Below are 21,350 nucleotides of genomic sequence, written 5' to 3'. Positions count from 1 at the left end.
AGCTTGCAGGCACTGCAGTCTGTCTTCTTTGGCCAGGGCTACTATAAAAAAGTATCACAGACTGAATGGTTTAAACAACAGACGTCTACTTTTCCATAATTCTGGACACTGGAAAGTCCAAGATCAAAGTTCAGGCAGGTTTTGCACTCTAGTGAGAGCTCTCTTCTTGGTTTTCAGATGGCTACTTTGTCCTCACATGCCCTTTCTTCTGAATGTGCATGGAGAGAGAGAATGGGGAAGTGGGGAGATCTGGGGCCCACGCTGTCACAGGGCTATCTTATCCAAGCCAGAGCAGGAGTCTTAAAACTTTCTTCATGCATAAAAGCATCTGCATAGCTCAGATAAAGTGTCCATAGCTCATGTGTTCTTTATTACCTCTCAAGTTGTTTGGAGAAGAACCCAAAGCTCAATATCCTCGCATCCATGGCTTCCTCACTGCCTAATGTGAGCAACAAAAAACAGCTCAAAGGATGTATTCTGGACTATCCACCAGCCTGTCTTAAGTCCCCCCTGGGCACCAGTAGAACCCCTTGCCTAACTGAATTATTGCCTTTCTGTGAGTCTGTTTCTACCTTTAATCTGTAGATTCTTTTGGGGTTGACATCACATTTATTTTTGTCTTTAAAAACATTTTTTTTAATTGCAAAAGTAGTACATCCTCACAGTAGAAAAAATTTCAAACAATAAACAAAAAAGAGAAAGTCCCCTTTCGATCTGCTCCTGTTTCCAATCTCATTCCTCTCCCCAGACGGGACAACTATTAACAGTTTGTTGTATATATTTCCAGAACTTTCCATTCACAAAAATAATGATGCCAATAAAAGTGCTAACGTCTGTTCAATGTTTACTGAATCAGGTGCTATGCTAAGCACTTTCCATGCATGTTCTCAGTTAACTCTCAAAACAAGCCTATAAGGTCGATGTTATTTTATTTCCTATTTCACAAAAGAGGAAAGGTAGGTGACAGTTACAAACAAGGTAAAGCCAGAACTTAAATCCAGGTAAGCTGACTTTAGGGCTCATGCTCTTAAGCTCTATTGTTCTGCCACTTGCTTTGGGATTTGGAATGCCATAGACATTTCTCCACCGTTACTCACGGAATTCTATTTCCTCCTTTTTCAAAGTTGTTCAGTATTCTATAAAATGAATGTATTTAGTTCATTTTGTTATTCTATTGACACACTTTTTAAAATGTTGCAGTCTTTCATTGCCTTATTTTATCAAATCTAAGAGCCCATTGATTTTAAGAAGCACCCAGTTTCAAAGCGATTAAAAAGTGAAATAAAATATGCATCTTGAAAAAAAGTGCATCTTAGAATCAATGTAAAGTGGCATCAGACACCTTGCTGCAAATGAACATGCATCCATAAAACTTGCATGTGTATATTTCTGAAGTTCCCTGGAAGTAAAATTGTGCACTAAGATGAAGGTGCATTTTAAAAATTTTGATAGCCACTACCAAATCCCCTCCAGGAGACCATTTCTCAGTCATATCTCTCCCATTTTCTTAGCACAGTGCCTGGCACTTTGGAGGTATCAAATAGATGGTTGCTGGCCCAGCAAGTACAAAGTATTTTTGGGATACTCCCATGCAAAACAAAAAGCAAAAACAAGAACAAAAAACCCCCTCCACCCCCGAAAAAAGCCATGACAGTGGCTGACAGCAAGATTAGAATATTTTAGGACCACAATGTGTGCTAAAGCACTGGCCACAATAAGTGACAAACGCTAATAAGTTAATTTTATGCAGAATTATGTGACCAAAGTGGTTATAAAATATCTTAAAATATTATCTACCAAAAGGCTGTGCACTCAATTTTTTAAAAATATACTAATAAGGGCACCTGGGTAGCTCAGTGGTTGAGCATCTGCCTTTGGCTCAGGTGGCGATCCCAGGTCCTGGGATCCAGGCCCTATGGGGCTCCCCATAGGGAGCCTACTTTTCCCTCTGCCTCTCTCTGTGTGTCTCTCATGGATAAATAAATAAATAAATAAACAAACAAACAAATATTTTTTAAATTAAAAAATAAAAATACACTAATAACTCCAGAGTTTTATGACCCTTAAGTTGTGAGAAATTTCCAAAACTCTTATGGTCTGTCATTTTCTCAAACACCTGCAAACTTGCCTCAGAATCACCTGGGGTGCTTATTAAAATGCAGAACCCACTCCAGAGCTTTGGAATCATAATTTCTGGGGCTTCGAGCCGGGGAATCTGCATTTTATGCAGGCAGCGAGTCTAAGGCACTCACAGCCCTGGGAGCTAGCGCATTAACGGGCTTTAATACGATGAGTCTCTTAATTAGATTAGCACTTTAACAACAACATTTTTGGCTGCTGAATAGAGAGTCAGCTGGAAGTGGGCAAAGATGTCTAAAATAGTTAATAGTAGGGTGCCTGAGGGGCTCAGTCCCTTAAGCCTCTGCTTTGGCTCAGGTCATGATCCCGGAGTCAGGGGATCGAGCCCCGCCTCCGGCTCCCTGCTCCTCAGGAGTCTGCGTCTCCCTCTCCCTCTCCCTCTCCCTCTGTGAGTTCTGTCTCTCAAATAAATAAATAAATCTTTAAAAAAAATAAATATATACATAAAAATAAAATAGTGAATGGCATCACTCACTTCTTCGCAGACACCCCGCGCTGGCACGCCCCCTGCCGGCCTTCAGCAGGCTGGTCCTGGGTCTGGCCCTCGCGGCCGACTGCGCCTGCGCGCTCCTCAGAGCGCGGGACCGAGCCAAGCCAGACCGGAAGCGGAACTGAGGTCGAATTAGCCCCGTGCGCTTCGCCGGCCGCCACCGCCCCCACTCCGGATCCCCGGTGACTCGCAGACGCGCCGGAAGCGGAAGTTGCTAAGAGGTGGGGGGAGTTGTCGGGGAAGTGTCGAGTTATTTTCGGGAGATTTGGGCTCAGCGAGGTAGGGAAGCTTCGCCGGTCCTTCTCACGCGCCTCAAGCCGGCTGCCGGCCCGGAACCCTCGCCTGAGGGGTGTGGCACTTGGGGCTCCGACTCCTTCCGCGGGGGGAGTGACCTGCTTGTGACCCGCTGGTTGCCGGAGTCCCCGGCCCCTTCCCTGGAGTGAGGCCGGGTCCGGCTTCCCGGTGTCCGCGGAGACCCCGCCATGGGCAACACGAGCAGCGAGCGGGCCGCGCTGGAGCGGCAGGGCGGCCACAAGACCCCGCGGAGGGACAGCTCGGGGGGCGCCAAGGACGGGGACAGGCCCAAGATCCTGATGGACAGCCCCGAGGACGCCGACCTCTTCCACTCCGAGGAAATCAAGGTGGGGGCGGCGGGGATCCGGCTCTCGTTGACTAGTACTGAGGGGAGGAGCCCTCTGCTAGAGTCCCCGCCACGTCCCCTCTTAATTAAAACCCATCGCAGGTGGGACGGAGGTGATGCTTAACTCCGTGCGCTTAAAAGCCAGATGGCCCTGTAAGAGCCCTCTTAGCAGTCCAGGAACCTGTGTCTAATTACCGATGAGAAAGTCACCCCGAGGGAGGAGGCACTAACTTCGTTTAACATCATTAAGGAGAAAGCAGCGCTGGGACAGGCTTTTCAGATCCTTAATTATTTAAGATCGTTGAGCTAGCAGCAGGTGAGCCCCAGTCTCTGCTTTCCTCTTAGGTATAATTAGTTTCACAGCTTTGAGAAATCTTTCCTCACCTTTATTAGAAAGAAAAAAAAAGCCCGGCACTTTTTTTTCTAGTAGCTGGTTTTGCAGTTTATTGTCGATTTCGGGGACAACCCAGAGCCCGTGCATAAGCTGAAAGTCGAGTTGCAACAGCCCCCTGCGGGTGCCGGAGGTGTTTTGTTCTTCCTGGAACTTTGGTTCAGGGAGCTACTTGAGAGCGGTCCCTATAAAAGGAATTCCACTTTGGGAGGTCAGTGGGCGAGTGCAGTGTAAGCCTGGAAAGGGGGCAGCCAGCTGCTGCTCACCTTCTCTCTCCTGGTGTGTAAGTAGGACTTCCTATTTTAAACAGACCAAAGCAGATATTTTTGCGGGCCAGATTTGGACATCCTTCGTACTCTGCTTTAATTCATCAAAACTTTGAAGATGAGTCTTGACTCCTGCTTCAGCCACATCTCTGTTAACCACCTGATGGGGTCTTGTGTTTCCAGTTGTGGGGCCCAGGCTTGGTCACCAAAGCCAAGGACACTTAGTGGTTTTGGCAGCTGATAAGCATGTGGTATATCCTAAGAAGGGAAGAACTGATCCCATAAGGACTATGCCACAGAGTAGTTTTAGGAAGAATCAAGGTGTCTCCCCAGCCCAGTATATTCTCTGTTAGTACATTAATCATCAATCATGCATATTAGTCATCATTGCCCATTTGGCTAATTGCCTGGCAACTCATTCCACCTTTACTCATTTTTTTTTTTTCTCAGATGTTGGGCTTGGTGATCACATTACTATCTTAAATCCTCACTTGGATTTTTGGCTTTGAGTCTAACTCTAGGGAGTCTGCTTTTACTGGGCCATCTGTCCTGTGATTTGCACCTGCTTTGTGATTTTTATTGCATTCCTGAGGAGCTCTGTACGAAGTGAACTTTGGAATCTTGTTTCTCCAGTGATTGACATCCTTTCCCCTAGAAATAATTGTGGCCTAAGGACAGCTATTGAAGACACCCTAAGAACCAAACTACTTTCTTCGAGAAGTAGCTGTTGTTCTGTTGCTCTTCCAAAATTCCTACGAGAAATGTTTAGCATACAGAGGATCTCTGGATAATTTCTTGATTTTTAGATAGTGTCCATTATCACTTTTTCCAAAGTTACTAAAATGATGCAGCAGACTCACTGGCTTGAATGCCTGAAACTCCCCAAAAAAGTTGTGGATTATTTTAGCTACACTACTTCACCATTTTGGCTGTGGTTAGTTATCACCTTCTCAGTGGCAGGTGATTCCAGTCCTTATTCTTTAATCTGTAGATCTTGTTCAATCTTTGAAGAATTCAAGTGTCATTTAAGATAAGCTCCAGTCAGTATTTGAAGTGAAGGTCTTAAAAGCTCGCTCAGCAACACCTTTAAGTGTCTCTCCCAGCCTGGAATTCCTGCTCTTTTAAAGTCTTTGGCTTCTGTCTAGGAAATATGTAAAAGATCCAAAAGCACATATATTTCACCCAGAGTTGGGTGTGTTTATTTCTCTCTTATTTCGCAATACCTCAGGTACATAGCACTTTCTGCTCTAGAAGTTTCTGTTTGCCATACAGAGGGTCAGAGACTATGGTCTTACCTTTTTCTTCCCGGTGCCTTGGACGTCACTTTAAATATTTTTTCCGTTAGAATCTAGATTTATGAGTTTTCCAGTTGACAGCTCTGGAATTGTCCCTGATAAATTTTCATGTACTTCAAATCTTGTTAATTAAGGGAAGAAAAATGAATGACATTTACCAATCTGGTCTTGAATTCATTGCACCCTCCTCCAACTGAGTTCTGCAATTTCTCCTAATGTTTTGGTGTAGATCTCTTTAGTAACAGTATTGACAGCTCATAATTATTAAGTACTTACTGTGTGTCAGACACTACGCAGAGCGTTTTATATGGACCCTCTCATTCAGTCTTTCCCAACTGTAAGAAACGATTGCTTTTGTTAGGTCCGTTTTGCAAGTGGGGAGAGCAAGGCACAGCTATCAAGTTAATGAGCTTAAATATGAACCTAAGTAGTAATTGCTGCCTCTTTAGAATGAATTGTCCATATTAGAGTACCTGTCTATTGTAGGGAGCTCACTAGTGGCTTCCTGTCCCTCAGCAAACTGTTCTGTTTCTAGGCTCCAGAGAAAGAGGAATTCCTGGCCTGGCAGCACGATCTGGAAGTGAATGATAAAGCCCCGGCCCAGGCTCGGCCAACAGTATTTCGATGGACGGGAGGCGGAAAGGAAGTTTACTTATCTGGGTCCTTCAACAACTGGAGTAAACTTCCCCTCACAAGAAGGTAATTACCTGGGCATTATTCACGTATTTGTCTTAATTCAGGGATACTCTGGTTTCTAAATGGGGAATAGAAAAGGATAGTTTTATAAAATAGATGCTGAATGGAAAATAATTTTGCTTAGTAATTCACGAGGTTCACACCCCACACCCAGTTAGTCTCTAGGTTTAGAGCACGCTTAGAAGAAAACATCTCTCAGTTATAAGTATTTCACAGACGTCTTTGACTTCAGATATGCAGCTGTGTGTTTGCTTAGGCAAGACTTCTGTAGAAAGAGAGAAGTCTGTTCCTAGTGCAGTGGAGAGAGAGCATTGAGCTGTGAATCTTCAAGACTGGGATTTGAGTCCACTGTTGGCTGAGCTAACCTCTCAGTGACACCTGAGTCCCAGGGTTCCTATCTGTAGGAAGGAAATACCGAACAGATAATCTCTGAGGTTCCTTCTAACGTTGATTCTCTGTGTATTACTTTTGTTTGGAAGGGACCTGTTATATAGGTATCATTAATAAAATAGTTGATCAGGAATCCTAGCATGGAACTTGTGTCTCAAGTTGTCACTATAAAAGGGTCGTCACTCGTGAGTACTCTTGATGAAACAGAGGGAGAAATTGTGCCCTGCTAGGTCAGGCCTGATTACCGTCACAGCCCACATGCTTTGCCAGGGGTGAGGTCAGTATAGGAGGGAGACACTCATCAGTTACAAGTCATTGTAAGTCAGTGAAACAAAGCTTTCCTGGAACCTTATTCTAGTAGTGAAGCAAGTTTCTTTAGAGACCTATTTGTGGATCCTGTGAAATCGATCCAATCTCCTGCCCAAGGCAGACTGACAAAGAATAAAACTTTGCAGCATGCAGTTTATCTTGACTTGCTGTCCTCCTCTGGCATCCACGTTGCTAGGTGGTATTTTGCCTGCAAGTTGAAAAGGACACATGCCTGTTTGTTGACCTTTTGATGATAGGAATGGGGATTATTCCTGCATTTGAGCAAAGTGAATCTTCAAGGAACCCTCTTGCACTGCTGCTTCCTTACAGCTTTTCTAGAAAGAGATCATTCTACTGAATTGTCTTTAGTGGTTAAAAATGTTTATTCTTCTGCAGCTGAACTCTTGGCTTTATATAGAAAGTTTTGGTTTTGTTCGATGGCTGATTTTGTAAGTAAGCTTAAGAGGGCAGCTCACCCAGCTAAAATCCTCTGCTTCCTTTTCCCTTGCAGCCACAATAACTTTGTAGCCATCCTGGACCTGCCTGAAGGAGAGCATCAGTACAAGTTCTTTGTGGATGGTCAGTGGACACATGACCCTTCTGAGGTACTCTACCTCCTGCCTTTGGTCCTCTGACTGCCTACACAATCCAAACAAATCATTTTCCCTTATCGAGTGTGCCAGGTCCCTTTGTCCTGCTGGTAAAAAGTCCCTGTGTGTGGCTCAGCTAGTTAGAAGTGCTGATGGTCAGACTTACGGGCAGACTTGATGGAGAAGAGCAGATTGGCTAGCCAGGAGGTGAGACCTTCCAGCCAGGAATTCAAAATCCTCAAAAGAGTAACTCCAGAGACCTTCCATGTTATGATTTCTGCCTGTCTGTCTCTTCCCAGCCAATAGTAACCAGCCAGCTTGGCACAGTTAACAACATCATTCAAGTGAAGAAAACTGACTTTGAAGTATTTGATGCTTTAATGGTGGATTCCCAAAAGTGCTCCGATGTGTCTGGTATGAACAGTTATTTTATACCACGTGTGTGCAGGTGGGGGCTATGCAGTCTAGAAATACTCTTATTTCTCTTGCCTCTCACTCTTGAGCTCAAGCTGCCCAGTCGGGTGGATGTTTGTAGCTCCCTGATGAGCCACAAAAGTAATTCCTAACTCTGTCAGGTCAGGTTGTTGAAATCTAGCTCCAAGGGAGCTGTAAGTCATTCTTTTTTTCCCCCACTCATCTCCGGTATTTGGTAGGTCTGCTTAGCCACCGAGAGCAGACAGTGGAAACAGAACCAGAGCTTGATCTCGTGCCAGGGGCAGGGCCCAAGAGGCCCTGGAGCATTGTACTGGGTTAGTGATGAGCCAGTTCAGGGGAAGCCTGCCAACTCCCGGCCCACGACCCTCCGGGGGTGCCTCCCTAAAGAGTTTCAGCCTGACAGATGGTAAATGGACCCCTCAGTTTCCTCATGTGGTATGTGAGCACCTTCTTAGACTCCCTTTGGGGGAGAAGGAGGCTCACCACAGGAAATAGGCTAACTGTGCAGCCTGCTTGGTACCAGCCTGGTAAAACTTTCCCATCTTCCAGGAGTCAGCCAGTCATCAAGCTCTGAGTAAATTGCTTTCCATCCAGATCCACAGGAGGAAACAATACATACGATTCAGGGGCAATGATGTGTTGTAATCTAAAGTGTCAATGCTGACTTTACTGCCTCTTGTAGGGATTTAAATAATTTCTGGACCCCTGTGGGAGGCAGCAAAAAAGATTGCCCAGGACGGTACCTGCTAATCTAACAAGATGGGTTCAGTTGTTTACAGAATAATTATTTGTTGTCACCTGGGTGGGCCTGGAGTTTCTGCCACCAGGATCTCTTATTCTTACCAGTTCAGAAACCACAGTGGTAAATTGACCGTGGTGGATTTGCTGTGGCTGAAAAGCCAGCTTGTTGAGCAGGAATGGGAAATCCAAAAATGATGTTCTCTCTGGATAGCTAACTAATGTTTTAGAGAAGTCATTTGTTTCTTTCTCAGATAGGTGGGAATTGGGGTTGGAGGAAATGCCCAAATATCCCCTACTTACTGGTACATGTGATTTTAGGCCACATACCTTAGCTTTTAGTCAAGTTTCTGCAGCTTAGACCACCTGGGGAAAGAAAATTGGCCCCTCACTGCCGGTAAACCAACATCCGGCTCTGCATAGACTTCATATTTAGGTACTCACTTTCTCAAAATATATATTTACTCCTAATGGCTCAGTTTTCTGCACTTAATGCTTTTCTCAGTTTCCTGCTGTCATATGGTTGGGTCGTGTGAAGGGAGCCTGCACCCTAGAAAATGACGTCAAGGGAATTGGCAGAACCCAAGCGTATCAGATTTATTCTGGAGAGTCCCAAGGATCAGGTGACCAGAACCCCTCCCAGGTGTCCATTGAATAACAGCTCAGTCCCTTCCAGCTGGCCAGACATCGCTAAGTGAGTTGCCTCTAGCCTTGTGGAACACTGCCTTCTAGAAGCTTCTTAATATATCTGTATAATCAAGACACTCAAGCAAGAGTTTGAAAAGAACCTAAGAGTGGTAGAGTCAAAGAGCCTGTAGAGATCAGGTTTTCAATTTTTTATTTTTGGTTTTAGTTTTGAAATGTCCTGTTGCCTCGAATAACCTGTTCTTTGTCACTCTGTATAAACAGTCTGCTTTATATTCTGTTTTATTCTGGCCAGTGGTGCTCAGACTTTGGACTTGGCTGCTTAAGCCTCACTTGAAGCCCTGAGCTTCTTTGTGGTATTTGCCAGCCCAGCCCAAGGCGAGGAGCATTATTCTGCAGGGGCCTTTTATTATTATTTTATTTATTTATATTATTATTTTATTTATTATTATTCTGCAGGAGCATTATTCTGCAGGTTAGGTTACTATGAGCAGCCTCCTTGTTAGCCTGACCCAGAATCACCAGCTTCGCCACCACTGCTGTCTGCCGCCAGGGCATCCGAGCTCACTGCTGGATTTTATGCCAGTCACCCAAATCCCAGAGGGTTTTCTCATTGCCTCTCCTCTTCACCCTTGGGGCCTGTATAGTCTCCAAGGGAATATAACTCTACATTGAGGGGATAAGGAAAACTAGATGATGCCACAAATTCAACAAGACTGCTCCTAAAACACCTAATTTTCAAAGTAAATATCCTGTCACCATCTCCCAACAGAGCTGTCCAGCTCCCCACCAGGACCCTATCATCAGGAGCCCTATGTCTCAAAACCAGAAGAACGGTTTAAAGCACCACCCATTCTCCCTCCGCATCTGCTCCAGGTCATCCTGAACAAGGACACGGGGATTTCTGTGAGTACAGGCATCTGCCAGGACCATTCTCTGTGGCCCTGTGCTGCTGCTCCCCTTTCTGACCACACCTGAGAAAGCAGTTGGTTGCCCCTCGGTGTTAACTGCTGGGGTCCCCCTCCACTGTGGGGATGGGCAGCCAGCAAGATGTCCCCCAAGTGTGGCTCCTGCTTTCCCATCACACAGAGCTTTTCTGAACTTGTCTTCCTTACGTTTCACTCCTGCCTCAGCACCTTCCTTGTAAATCGTAATGAAACACATAACCACCCCTTCTTGGTAAGCTACCAAATGGAACTCCTCCTCGGGCCCCCACATTTTAGCATTGAATCTTAATCACTTGCTTTCAAAAACGTCAATGCTCCTGGTTCCAAATGTGAGGTATCTGGGTAACACACATTTTCTCAAAGAGATTGATAGTCCTCATAAAAAGAAGTGTATATCCTCCTAGATCCTGAGGAGCACCGCATTATTACCTTGTTAATTTCCCATTTCATTTAAGTAGATAAGCACAGCATGGCTCTAATTCTTGGGAATCTGGATGTTCTCGTGTTTTATCAAGCCACCTCCTAAAATTCACGTTTATGAGGTAATAAAGCACCCATGCTGCTCTGGGCTCCACGTACAAGTGTGTACAGGTGTGCTAAGATAAAGAGCTGAATGCATACATGTGCAGGTGTCCCCGCCCCCCATGGCAGTCATGGCTTGTTCCCCGGGGATTCACTGTTCTCCACGCACCAGGTGCCATGTGCCCCTACCCCCCCACCCCGATTATCCACTTCACCCCTTATGCTCCCCGAGTCTTAACAGACATGAGCTTGCAGTCTACTGCTCGGGAATGTTTAATATAGATTTATCTTGCTGCTTTCTCTAAAAGTGCATTCATTGGACAACTCTTTCTTCCTGTTTCCCTTTCGATCAGGACAGAGCCGTGGCCCCCTCTATAGAGGCTAAGCCTGCCCAAGATGCATATTGGGAAATGCATCCAGCAAGCCTACAGAGAGCTCCCCTTAGTTGGAGCATGAGGCACTACCCTCACCTCTCATCTTAGACGAGCCACTCACTGCCCAGCTTAAGCAGAAAGGGGCCTGAGAGCCTGCCTCCTTTCTGTTGGTACCCAGTGCTCTGAGATAAAGGGAGAACCTTCTTCATTGCCAGATCCTAAATGTTCACCGTCTGCTTTTGTGCCTCTCACAGTGTGATCCAGCTTTGCTCCCTGAGCCCAACCATGTCATGTTGAACCACCTCTACGCACTCTCTATCAAGGTAATGACACGTTTGTTGCTGTTAGAGCTGTGTTTCTGAAAGTGTGCTCTGAGGCCCCCCCCCAGCAACAGAATTACCTGGAGTACTTCACTAAAGGGCAGCTTCGGGGACCTGATTCAGACCCACAGGCTCCGGTTCTGAAGACAGAACAGGACTCTGTTTTTATTCAGCCCCCTTGATGATTCACACACAGACTAAAGTTTGAGCCCTTGACTTAGTCCTGCCTTTGATCATTTCCACCCTCTTCCTCAGGATGGAGTGATGGTGCTCAGCGCGACCCACCGGTACAAGAAAAAGTATGTCACCACGTTGTTATACAAGCCCATATGAAGAGCTGGGAGCCAGCGGTGGGCCCCAGAGAACAGTGCCACCGGGCCCCACACGTGCATGTGCTCGACTAGAGGGAACAGACTGTATATTTCTCATTTCACACCCTTAATAAGACATTTCATCCCCGCCGTAGTCCTGCTCACAGGTTTGTTCCAGGCCTGGCAGCTCCCAAAGCGCCTCCGTCTGTAACAGTCCTCTTAGCACCCAGTGACGGTGAGCCCCGGCGCTCACCAGAGCTGAGAACAGAGCGAGGGAAAGTGGAAAGTCTGTAGCCCCCACACCACAGTGCATGAGGACAGGTGCAGCTCTGAAGATACATCCTCTGAATTGGTTGTGGAGATTCTTCTTAAGCCAAAAATGAACACCAGCCACTTTGCTGGTAAAATCCAGGAAGCAGGGAGTGAGGCTACACAAAACTCTTAATCATACATGCATTTTTAAGGCCATCAGCTTGTCCCTCCCTGTTGAGGCCTGGCTTTGGAGCTAAGAGTAAGTGCCGGTCCTCTGAAATCAAAGCAATAGATTGTTTCCGGTACTTTGCTCCAGGGAGGTATGATTTCTATAGAAATTGGAACCTGTCTGATTTCCAGGTGAAGATTTACAGTTGTTTCTTATGCTTACGTGCACTGTGTACTTTTGTTTTCAACCAGAGGTGGCTGACTCTATGGCCTTCGGGCAATTTTAAAATCACCCCACCTAGAATATAGATCATGTGAACTGTATTCAGCAATAATCTGTTTTTAGAACAGACTTTGAAAACCGCTGCCGGATTTCTCCATTTAGCCAGATGATCCTGAGGACTGACCACTGTTCGCTGGAGGGTTTGTCCAGCTTTTTATTCTAATCGTAATGAGGTGGCAGTGTTACCATGAAAACTTTGGAGAAGCACCCTATGCTAGCCTGTGCTGCCTTGCTCAGGACCTCTGTCTCTACCTAGCAGTGAAGGCTGTCGCAGTTGCTGTTGCTTACTCTGGAAGGAACTTAGAACTTAACAGCAGCCTTCTAAATTTGTGTTGGGAAGACATCCTTTGGACCAAAGCAAACCTCTTTATGCTGGGCATGGTTTCTGGAAAGATGCTGCAGATGTGCCCATTAGCACAGGTTCCTGTCCCCAGGTCAGCAGAAGCTATTGTTAGGCCCTGTGTTCCTGCCCAGAGATGGAGGAACACGCTCCCTGGTTTCCAGTATTTATTTGGTAAACCTGAGTCTGGGATACCCTTTTTTTGTTACTGTTTTCCAAACACTGAATTATTGTCACCTTGATGTACAGGTTTCAATAAAGCTTTGTAAAGATAACAGAACATGTGCTTAGAGGAAGTTTTGATTTTACTCCGTCATTTGGAGAAGAGACTGAAACTCTTCCAAGGTTTACTCAGTTTGGTGCTTTTCAGTCTTTATCACATATTGGCACTCACTGAAAATGGTACCATCCTTGTAGTACTCTAGGGTGAGTGACAGGGCAGCTCCAGCTGCCCCCACGGCTGAGGAACATTCCCTTGACCTACCCATTCTGCGTACAGAATTTGGAAGGCTGTTAAGGAGCCTGTAAAACTGAGCTTTGAACCATTGAGTCATGAGGGAAGCCGAGGAGAGGCTCCCAGTTTGGGCAGGTTGGTGGCATCCCCAGGTCAGAGGTTCTGCTGCCTCTTGCTCATCTGGGAGCACCATGGGATCCTGAGATCTTGATACCTGCTTGGAAGACACCAGAGTTGTTCCCATCAGCTGAAAGGAGCTCTGTTTGTTCTACCAAAAAGATGAAAGATTACATATGTTCTTTTAATTAAAGCCTTTCCTTCCCGGGCATCAGGAAACACTTAAATACATTTATGAGAGAAAGGGAACCTCTGGGTCATTTGGTCCACTTGAGGTAGCAAGTAGCCTAGAAAGCTTTCCTACCTCAGTAATTAGCTGTCTCACTCTGGGAACCCTAGATTTTAAGGACTATAGAGATTCTTTGGTAGATGGAAATAGGCAAAAATCCTCTTTCCAAAACTGGGGAAAGTATTTTTTAAATGCAATTAAAAACACCTACCTAAGCTCGAAAGTATAAAAGGGGTCTCTTCAAGCACCAGAAACGTAGAGACCATGGCCATGTTAGTCATCTGTGAGCACAGCCCCTAGATCTGCAGTGGGGACTGAGGGGCCTGGTGTGGGACCCCTGCAGGAGTTGGACCAGAACAGCTCTGCCCTGGATGTGAGGGGGGATTAGAGAATATGGCTGCTAGCCTGCGTCAGCTCAGAGGAAGCGAGAGGCTCCAGGCTGTGGGGGAAACAGCATGAACTTGGAAATCAATGTAAAAATTAATTGGAAGCCAGCAAACCCTGTAAGAGCCCTCTGCAGCCCGGTAGCCGGAGGACTCTTGAGGGAGACAGCCACCACCTGGGATCATGGTATCTGCATTTTCTTCAGCTGTTTGTGCGTCTAGAAGACTTTCCTTTAAAAGGCAACACAAAGCAACTCTCCTATGGTTCAGAAGATTGCTCACAAACCCAAATGAAAGAAGCCTCAATACCCAAGAAGCTAAAGGTAATGGAAATGATTTCACGGATGTGGAAAAGGAGACCCAAATCACAGGGGCAAAGCCAAATGTAGAAGTGAGGTGTCCTATGACCCAGGCAATGCTTTCTCTATTAGCATTCCCATTATGGGTGAGGACTGGTCACATGGTTAAAGCTTAACCCAAATTGCTTTTGAATAAAGATGTATTTTTCCCTCTGGAAATGTACATACAAATAAATTTATAGAACCAAAGGAAAGGCCTTCCTTTACATTACTAACATGTAAAATGGTATTGGGTCAATAGAACCATATGTCAAAATACTGAAACCAGAGATCAAAGGACCCAGGCAAAGAAAGCTCTTTCCTACCTCAGGCTTCACTTAACGGTATAAATGTGAGAGAAATAAATAAATAAATAAATAAGAAGTCAATGGTGCTCTGAAGTCAGGTCAAAGCCTAACTTCATGTTGGAGTCAGCTGTTCCCCCCACCATTCCCTCCCAGAGTGTGGATGCTGAAATGAGATTAGGGATATTGATCCAGTTCAGGTGATGATTAGCTGTGTGACCTTGGGCAGGTCTACATGGCTGGCCTCTCTTAGTTTGACTTCCTCCCCTGAAAAATGAGAGGGGTTAGACTAGGACTGGATGATCTTCAGACTCTTTTCATGTTGGGAGCCACAAAGCCTTTCCAACATGGATGGGATACGGCCACAAACAGGAAGTCAAGAGGCCAGAAAAGAAAGACATGGCCCTTCACTCAAGTAGGAAACTTCCAAACTCCAGAAACCAAGATTGAAAACCCAGAACATTACAGTGATCTCATCTATGGCTGAGGTCAGAGACAACCACTTCAGGGAAAAGTAAAATGTCATTTGGTTCTCAACTCCCATTATTTCTAGATGAGCACAATTTTATTGCTGAACATTCGTTTGGTTCTCTGAATACCTGATTCTTCACCAGCGTTTACAGTTTAAATGAATGAACAAGGATTAGTTGTGAGCCACTCACCTCGCCACCCAGCTTCCGAAGAATCCCTCCTTAGCACCTCTCTTGATCAGCATATTAGTGGAGGAACAAGCCAGAGCCTTCTGACCCAAACACCAATGATAATTGTCTTGAGAAAATAAGTTATGAGCGTGCACACACATTTCTTCTAAAGCCCAGGTCATCCCAACTGTTGTAATGACATCTGCAGGGCCTTCCTGAGAGCCGTCCCTGCTGTGAGCGAGACCCTTGGAGAAGATGGTGAAAGCTGCAGGAGCCAGAGCCCCTGTGTGTGGGGCCCACCCTGTCTCTGGGTCAGCTCCACTCCTAGGCTTTTTTGTCCTCGGTACAGTGAAAGGCCTTTGCCTGGGTGAAAATGTCAGCCCTCACTGCTACCTTCTCTGCCAGCCCTGGAGTGAATTCACCCATCTCCTCTGGAAAATTGTGTGGACCCTGGGTCAACTTTCATTTTCCTTTGTGGGGTGCCCTGAAAGACAGCCTGAGTTGCATGTAGTAGTAAAGTGTTTTCGAAGTTCTTTCCTTTACCTTCAGTAAGACCTTCAGGGCAAACAATTCCATTAATCATTGACAGACTCAACGGAAAGCCAAGTGAACGACACTGTACTAGATTTCCACTAGCCTCACCCTTTGCAGCTTTGGAAAATAAAGCAATATTTGGTTAGGCAAGTGATAAAACATTTGTTTCATATAAACATTGTGTGCCTAGAACCAGTCTCCATACTGTAGACATCATAAGCAATATTTAAACCGCCCAGAGAGAAATCTGACTAGAACAGGCCAAGGTTGGCACTACTGACTCTTGGACCTGATATAAGTTCTGTGGGGGCATGGGGGCTGCCCTGTACATTGTAGGACCTACTAGATGCCAGTTGTGACAGTCAAAAATGTCTGCAGACGTCAGATATCCTTGGGAGGGGAGCAAAGTCCTGTGATTTAGAACCACTGGAACAGGCCTATCCAACTGCTGTATTATGAGTGGAAGCTTAGCTGCTCCCACTCCTGCAGGCCTAGTCTTAAAGCTTTAGACTTAAATCTGCATGGATGTTTTCTAAAGCAGATCAGATTCAAGAGGCCCAGTTCTGAAGAAAAACTTGAGCTCCATTAAGCAGGTTATCTCTTTTTGGCCTAGGTCTCCAAATCCTAGTTTTCATGATTATGGACTTTGCTGTGCAATCAGCATCTTTAGTCTCATGAAAATTAAGTTGAAAGCACAGAAAATGTGATGTCTGATTCTGTTTAAGAAAAAGGAAGGGTGGGGCTCCTGGGTGGCTTAGTTGGTTGTGTCTGCCTTCAGCTCAAGTCATTCTGGGGTCCTGGGTTCAGGGCCCCACATGGGGCTCCCTGCTCAGGGGGGAGTCTGCTGCTCCCACGCCCTCTGCCCCTCCCCCTCACTTGTGCTTTATCTTTCCAAACAAAATCTTTAAAAAAAAAAAAAAAAAAAAAGTGGTGGCACCATGGAAGGTTGGGCCTCATTTTATGGTGTGGCTAAGTAATCTGTCGGTTGTTTCTTTGAGGTCATTCCTTAGGGTCCAGAGAAGCTTTCTGGCACATTCCTTTTGGAACAGTTTACTTACGCTTTTTGAAGTATTCCTTGGCTGCCAAGAATTCTCATTAACTGAGATGGTTGTTGGTATTTAATGGACTTTTCCAGTATTATAAGGAAAGAAAGGTTCCAATGTTTTACTTGTTCATCTTCTGGATTATTCCCTTTCTTATAATTATGACCTTTGGCAGATTTTTCTCTCCAATAGTAAAGTAGAACAGAATTGCAACTATGGTTCCTATAACAAGCCATGTCAGCTACAACCCTGAAAATACGGTTGTGACTGTGGTCAGATAACTTCATTGGAAATGAAGCATGAAAGAAACTGGAACTATGAAAGAAACCACCATTTGCCAAAACTGATACTTGTCTGGATCAAGCAGAGTTTATACTAACTAAAAAAAAAAATCACAAAAAAAATTTACCTCGCAGACTCTAAAAATCCATCTAGTTAAAAATAGAAGTATTTACATTTTAAATTACCTTGATCCGAACTCTTCCAAGGAAATCTACATCATTAAATCCCCATGGCCTTCTAGTGGATGAGAGAAATTTTAAGGTGACCTGTTTTCCTGGTTAGCTCCATTATAAGAGGACAAGGTAATCCATTCTCAAGTAAGTCTTTCAAAATGGCCTGTTTGCCTTAGGAGCCACACACACCCCCCCCCCCCCCCCAGTTCCGCAGTCCTATACAGCGACGTAACAGCCAGCTCACAGTTCACTGGAAATAACGACCAAACTTCAACAGTGTCTCCACTCTTGGAGAGAATGCTGCCAAACTTCTTGACGCCAGGAGAGCAGCATGCTCTGAGCCGTGTCATTCCCCGACCCCAGAGAAAAAGCCCTCCCTTGACCCCCCACAAAAAAGGAAGCAAGGTCCCGTGTCAGGATAACAAACCTTGCTGACACTGGCACAATACTTAGGATTTTTTATGGTCTCTCAAGAAAAGAGGAGGTCGTTGTACGAAAGCAAACATTTTAGATCATTGCTTTATTTCACTATTGTTTAACAACAAAGTTCATTCCTCTCCAGGTGGATCTTGAATTGTTCCTTGTGTTCTTTTCCTCATCCTGAATAAAAAAGGTAATGAAGAAAAAGCCTGTACTTTTGGAGACCTAGAATCTTAACTTATGCTAATAAGCTTTTGACTGCAATTTCGTGGTCCGATATTTCCTGCTGGCGTCTTGGTGGTCCTACGGAGCTCCCCACCCTCAATGAAGATGGCTGTCCACAACTACCACCATTGAAACCAAAAGTAAGTGTTGAAAAATGCACCTTTTACAATAAAAAAGTAGAAACCAATTCAATTTCCTTTTTTTTTTTTTTTACGAATATAAAGTTTCTTGTAAATATGTACAGTCTTTTGAGCTAGTTCTATAGCAGGAAGCATTTCACAAATGAGACACACAATATACACTTTCAGGGCTCAAGAAGCCCATTTCTCATGGAGATCCTAAATGAAATGCCAAGACTGAAAGACCAATTTTCAGTGACCTTTCCAAATACTTGTGGACCAAGAGACAAAAACTTCAGCAAACATTCAGTCTGATCTGCCCTGGGGGAGGGAGGGGATGCAGTATGACCCCAAAGACTCCAAGCAACACATAAAACACAACAGCATGACACCTGCCAAGAGTGCAACAACATGGAGGGAGGGACGTAGGCGTTTCAAACAAGAAAGCACTTAGGTTAAGAGACGAGCAGGAAGGAGCTGGGATTTGGGCCAGGTTGCAATCTGGAAAGTGATCTGAACCGGGGACGATGTGGGCTGAAACGTGGTCATGTTCACCTGCAGTGGTGGAAACAGGTCTACCTTCCAGCCTACCTAGGATGTGACTTGGTTGTTCGAGGCGTGCCTAAGAGTCATGGAGAATCTGAAGCAAGAGATGCCTTGTGGGAGATTAAAGGCAGAAATAAGGCCGCTAGTTAGCTTGCCAACTGCAAAGCCTCTAGGTTGGTTCTTTACCAGTTGCCAGGAATTTCACATTCTGGTAGCAGGTAGAGAGAAACCGTGTGAGCCGCGCTGCACCTAAGGAGGACCTCCCGACCCCAGCAGAGGTGGAGGAGGGGCTGCGGCTCTCTCAAACTTCCTGGTCTTAGTCTAGCCCTAGGGAAAGGCTCACTTGGGAAGTCACAGTTTCATGGGGTAGAACCGTGCTGGATTTTGTGTGAACACAGAGTCATCCACAAGGGAGTTGGCAGGGAAGCGTGAAAGGGTGAGGTGGTGGTTTGCTGAAATCCTTCTCTGGTCGTAAGGCTTGAGCGTTTGGTTTGTTTGTTCAGTGCTACAGACTGCAGCTTGTTGTGGCCAGTGAGTTGGCAAGTGGTCAGAGGGTCTCAAATCAGCGGGAGCTATGGTATGGTACTAGTACATTGGCAGAGCAACCCAAGGGGGGCAGCCAGGTCGGGGGGCAGCACATGCAGTGAACCGCCATGCAGAACTCCCGGACGGGTCTCTTCCCATCCCAGGGTGGAGAACAACGCACTGTCGTGGACAGGGGATGGGTGCCCCCGGTCCCCTCCCGGACCCAGAGACTCATTAATGCTGGGCTCCGAGCAAGTCTATTGCATGCTTTCCTGGCCAAAGCTACATGGAAAGCAGGGACAGCAGGCTGGGGAGATGATGCTGAGGGGCAGGGAGGGAGAGGTCCTCGAGGTCCCTTGGCCCCAAGTCACTGCCTCCGAGCTGAGGCCCGATGACCTCCGTACATTCTCAGCTGGTGGGAGGGGAAGTCGTCAAGGCCATAAAAGGCAATGAGAACAGTAAACATTTGGCTAAGATGTCACCCTGGGTAAAACAGGGCTATCTGTGAGGATGGACTGGAACAAGAATGAACCTACATGAGTGCAGGAGGTTAGCCAACTGGTGGGGACTCTTCTACAATACGTTTCCGTAGCAAAGACCTGATGGTGTGTTCTAGCTAAAAATGACTACAACAGGAAATACATTGCTATTCAAATCTATTAAGAATTCTGTTGTCTTTAAAAAAAAAAAAAAAAAAGAAAGGAAAACCAACCAATCCTAGGATCTTAAAGTAGCTATTAAATAGGATTCTAACCACGTTGTAGTTAGTGCAGGTTGGTTTTCTTTGATGAACTGGTACAGGCTCGAGCTAGGTATAAAAGTTTATGAATGCTCTGAAAGAGTAACAAAGTGCACAGAGAATGACCGCAGGAAGGCGCCGGCGGCCCCTAAGAGCCTTGGCCCCTGCACCACCTGGATGCAGGGTGTCCACACTGAGGCGGGTCTGGGCCCAGCTGTGCCTTGGGGTGGCTGAGCAGATGGGTGCCGGGGGCCCCTTCAGCAGAGTTCCTTAGAGTGTTTGGTGTTTTCCTGCAGATTAAGATGAGGAGTTGTTTTTCCTGGCTGAGATTTACACTGAAGACTGGTCCCAGACCTAGGAACAAAACAAGGAAGGGTTTCAACTGAGGCGGCCAGGAGTCCCTGGGCTTGCCCTGTAGCAGCCCGGAAGGAAGCTTACCACACCTGGTCTCCGTGCAGCCAGGTGTGACACCAGAGAGCAGAGCCAAGCCGCTGAGCTTGGAGTTTATCAGGGAATGAAATTCATGGAAAATTCTCCAAAGCTATAGATGTATCTCTGTTACACACACACTGGCCCCCATTTTATCAGTGAATCAGAGGTGATTAAGAAGAAACATTGGCTATTCCTCTCTCTATTGGCAGGAATCCCCACAGTGACCTGCAGGTGGTATTAGGAGAATGTGACCTAGGAAACTGGAGAGCCCTACTCTCCATCCCTGGGACAGCACAGTGGCTGTGCTGCCCAGAGGGGGCCCCTGGAACTGGCTAGCCTGCCTGAGGAGGCACCAAGCACTCAGACCTGCCCCCATGTGGGGGCCCCCTTATCTTCAACACCTCCCTCCATCTCTTCATTCACTAACTTAAAAACTACATAGATAATACATGCATACGATTTAAACATTTCAAAGGGCTCAAAGTTCTAGAAAGCAACCACTGTTACCAGTTCCTATGTAGCCTTTCGAAAAAATTCTTGATGTATATATTTGTATATGTGTATCAATAAGGCCTAAATATTCTGGGTAGTATCCTATCATTCGTGTTTAAGAGGGGAAAATATACATACATATTTGCTTCTATGCATAGAATATCTCTAGAAACCGCTAACGCTCGTTGCCTCTGGGGAAGGGAATGATATACTCCTTGGGTAGTTATTACATTTTGAGGTACACATGTACTCATGATCCATTTGCCTAGAAAGGCCTCTTCTTTTTTTGAAAGGCCTCTTCTTAAATACGTTTTCCTCCTAAACTTGCTATATGTCCTGAAAAATCTGAATTATAATAAATCCCCCCACCCCTTTTTTAACCACAGTGGCCCTGAAGGGCCCTCAGCTCCCCTGGTCACTCCTTGGGCCTCAAGATGGTGCCTCACCTTGTTGACCTGGGACAGTGGGGTCCTGACGGCTCCCACAGGCAGGCGGCCCCGGCTGCTGTCTTCAAACAGCCTCCCAGGGGAACGCTCCCTCCGCGTGCTGAGCATCCGCCCTGGGGACTTCTCCCGCTCCAGGGGGCGGCCCGGAGACTTGTCCCTGCGCAGCTCTGTCCGCCCCTCTCGGTAGCGGTGGGGTGTGCTTGGCTCTCGAGGGTGGCCAGGGCCTTCGGGTGGCGCCGGGCTGGAGGCCACACGCTTGGTGATGTGCTCGTTGTACGTTGGCGGGCCTCGCTTGTTGGGGCTGTGGGGCAACAGGAAAGGGAGGTGTGGAGCTGAGAAGTCACAACCCCACAAGGTCCCTTTCCT

General features: G+C 46.1%; 2 protein-coding genes across 6 annotated transcripts in view; one reads left to right on the top strand and one right to left on the bottom strand.

Moving 5' to 3' along the window:
* Positions 1 to 2,835: 2,835 nt before the first annotated feature.
* PRKAB1 (protein kinase AMP-activated non-catalytic subunit beta 1) lies at positions 2,836 to 12,837 on the top strand. Its single transcript, XM_041729359.1, has 7 exons — positions 2,836 to 3,270; positions 5,757 to 5,920; positions 7,128 to 7,221; positions 7,506 to 7,620; positions 9,797 to 9,930; positions 11,122 to 11,190; positions 11,443 to 12,837. The coding sequence occupies exons 1-7, from the start codon at positions 3,112 to 3,114 to the stop codon at positions 11,518 to 11,520; spliced, it is 813 nt and encodes a 270-aa protein (XP_041585293.1). The 5' UTR covers positions 2,836 to 3,111; the 3' UTR covers positions 11,521 to 12,837.
* Positions 12,838 to 17,541: 4,704 nt separating this feature from the next.
* CIT (citron rho-interacting serine/threonine kinase) overlaps positions 17,542 to 21,350 on the bottom strand; it is a 168,275-nt gene continuing 164,466 nt past the window's right edge. For all 5 annotated transcript variants that reach the window (XM_041729458.1, XM_041729460.1, XM_041729459.1 and 2 more), the window contains 2 exons: positions 20,985 to 21,285; positions 17,542 to 19,968 (listed from right to left, as the gene is read on the bottom strand). In XM_041729458.1, the coding sequence (XP_041585392.1) occupies positions 19,945 to 19,968; positions 20,985 to 21,285 (325 nt within the window). In that variant the 3' untranslated portion in view covers positions 17,542 to 19,944. The remainder of the gene's footprint in view (positions 19,969 to 20,984; positions 21,286 to 21,350) is intronic.

Source organism: Vulpes lagopus, chromosome 14, assembly GCF_018345385.1.
Source record: "Vulpes lagopus strain Blue_001 chromosome 14, ASM1834538v1, whole genome shotgun sequence".
Lineage (NCBI taxonomy): Eukaryota > Metazoa > Chordata > Mammalia > Carnivora > Canidae > Vulpes > Vulpes lagopus.
This window is presented reverse-complemented; position numbering and strand designations above follow the sequence as displayed.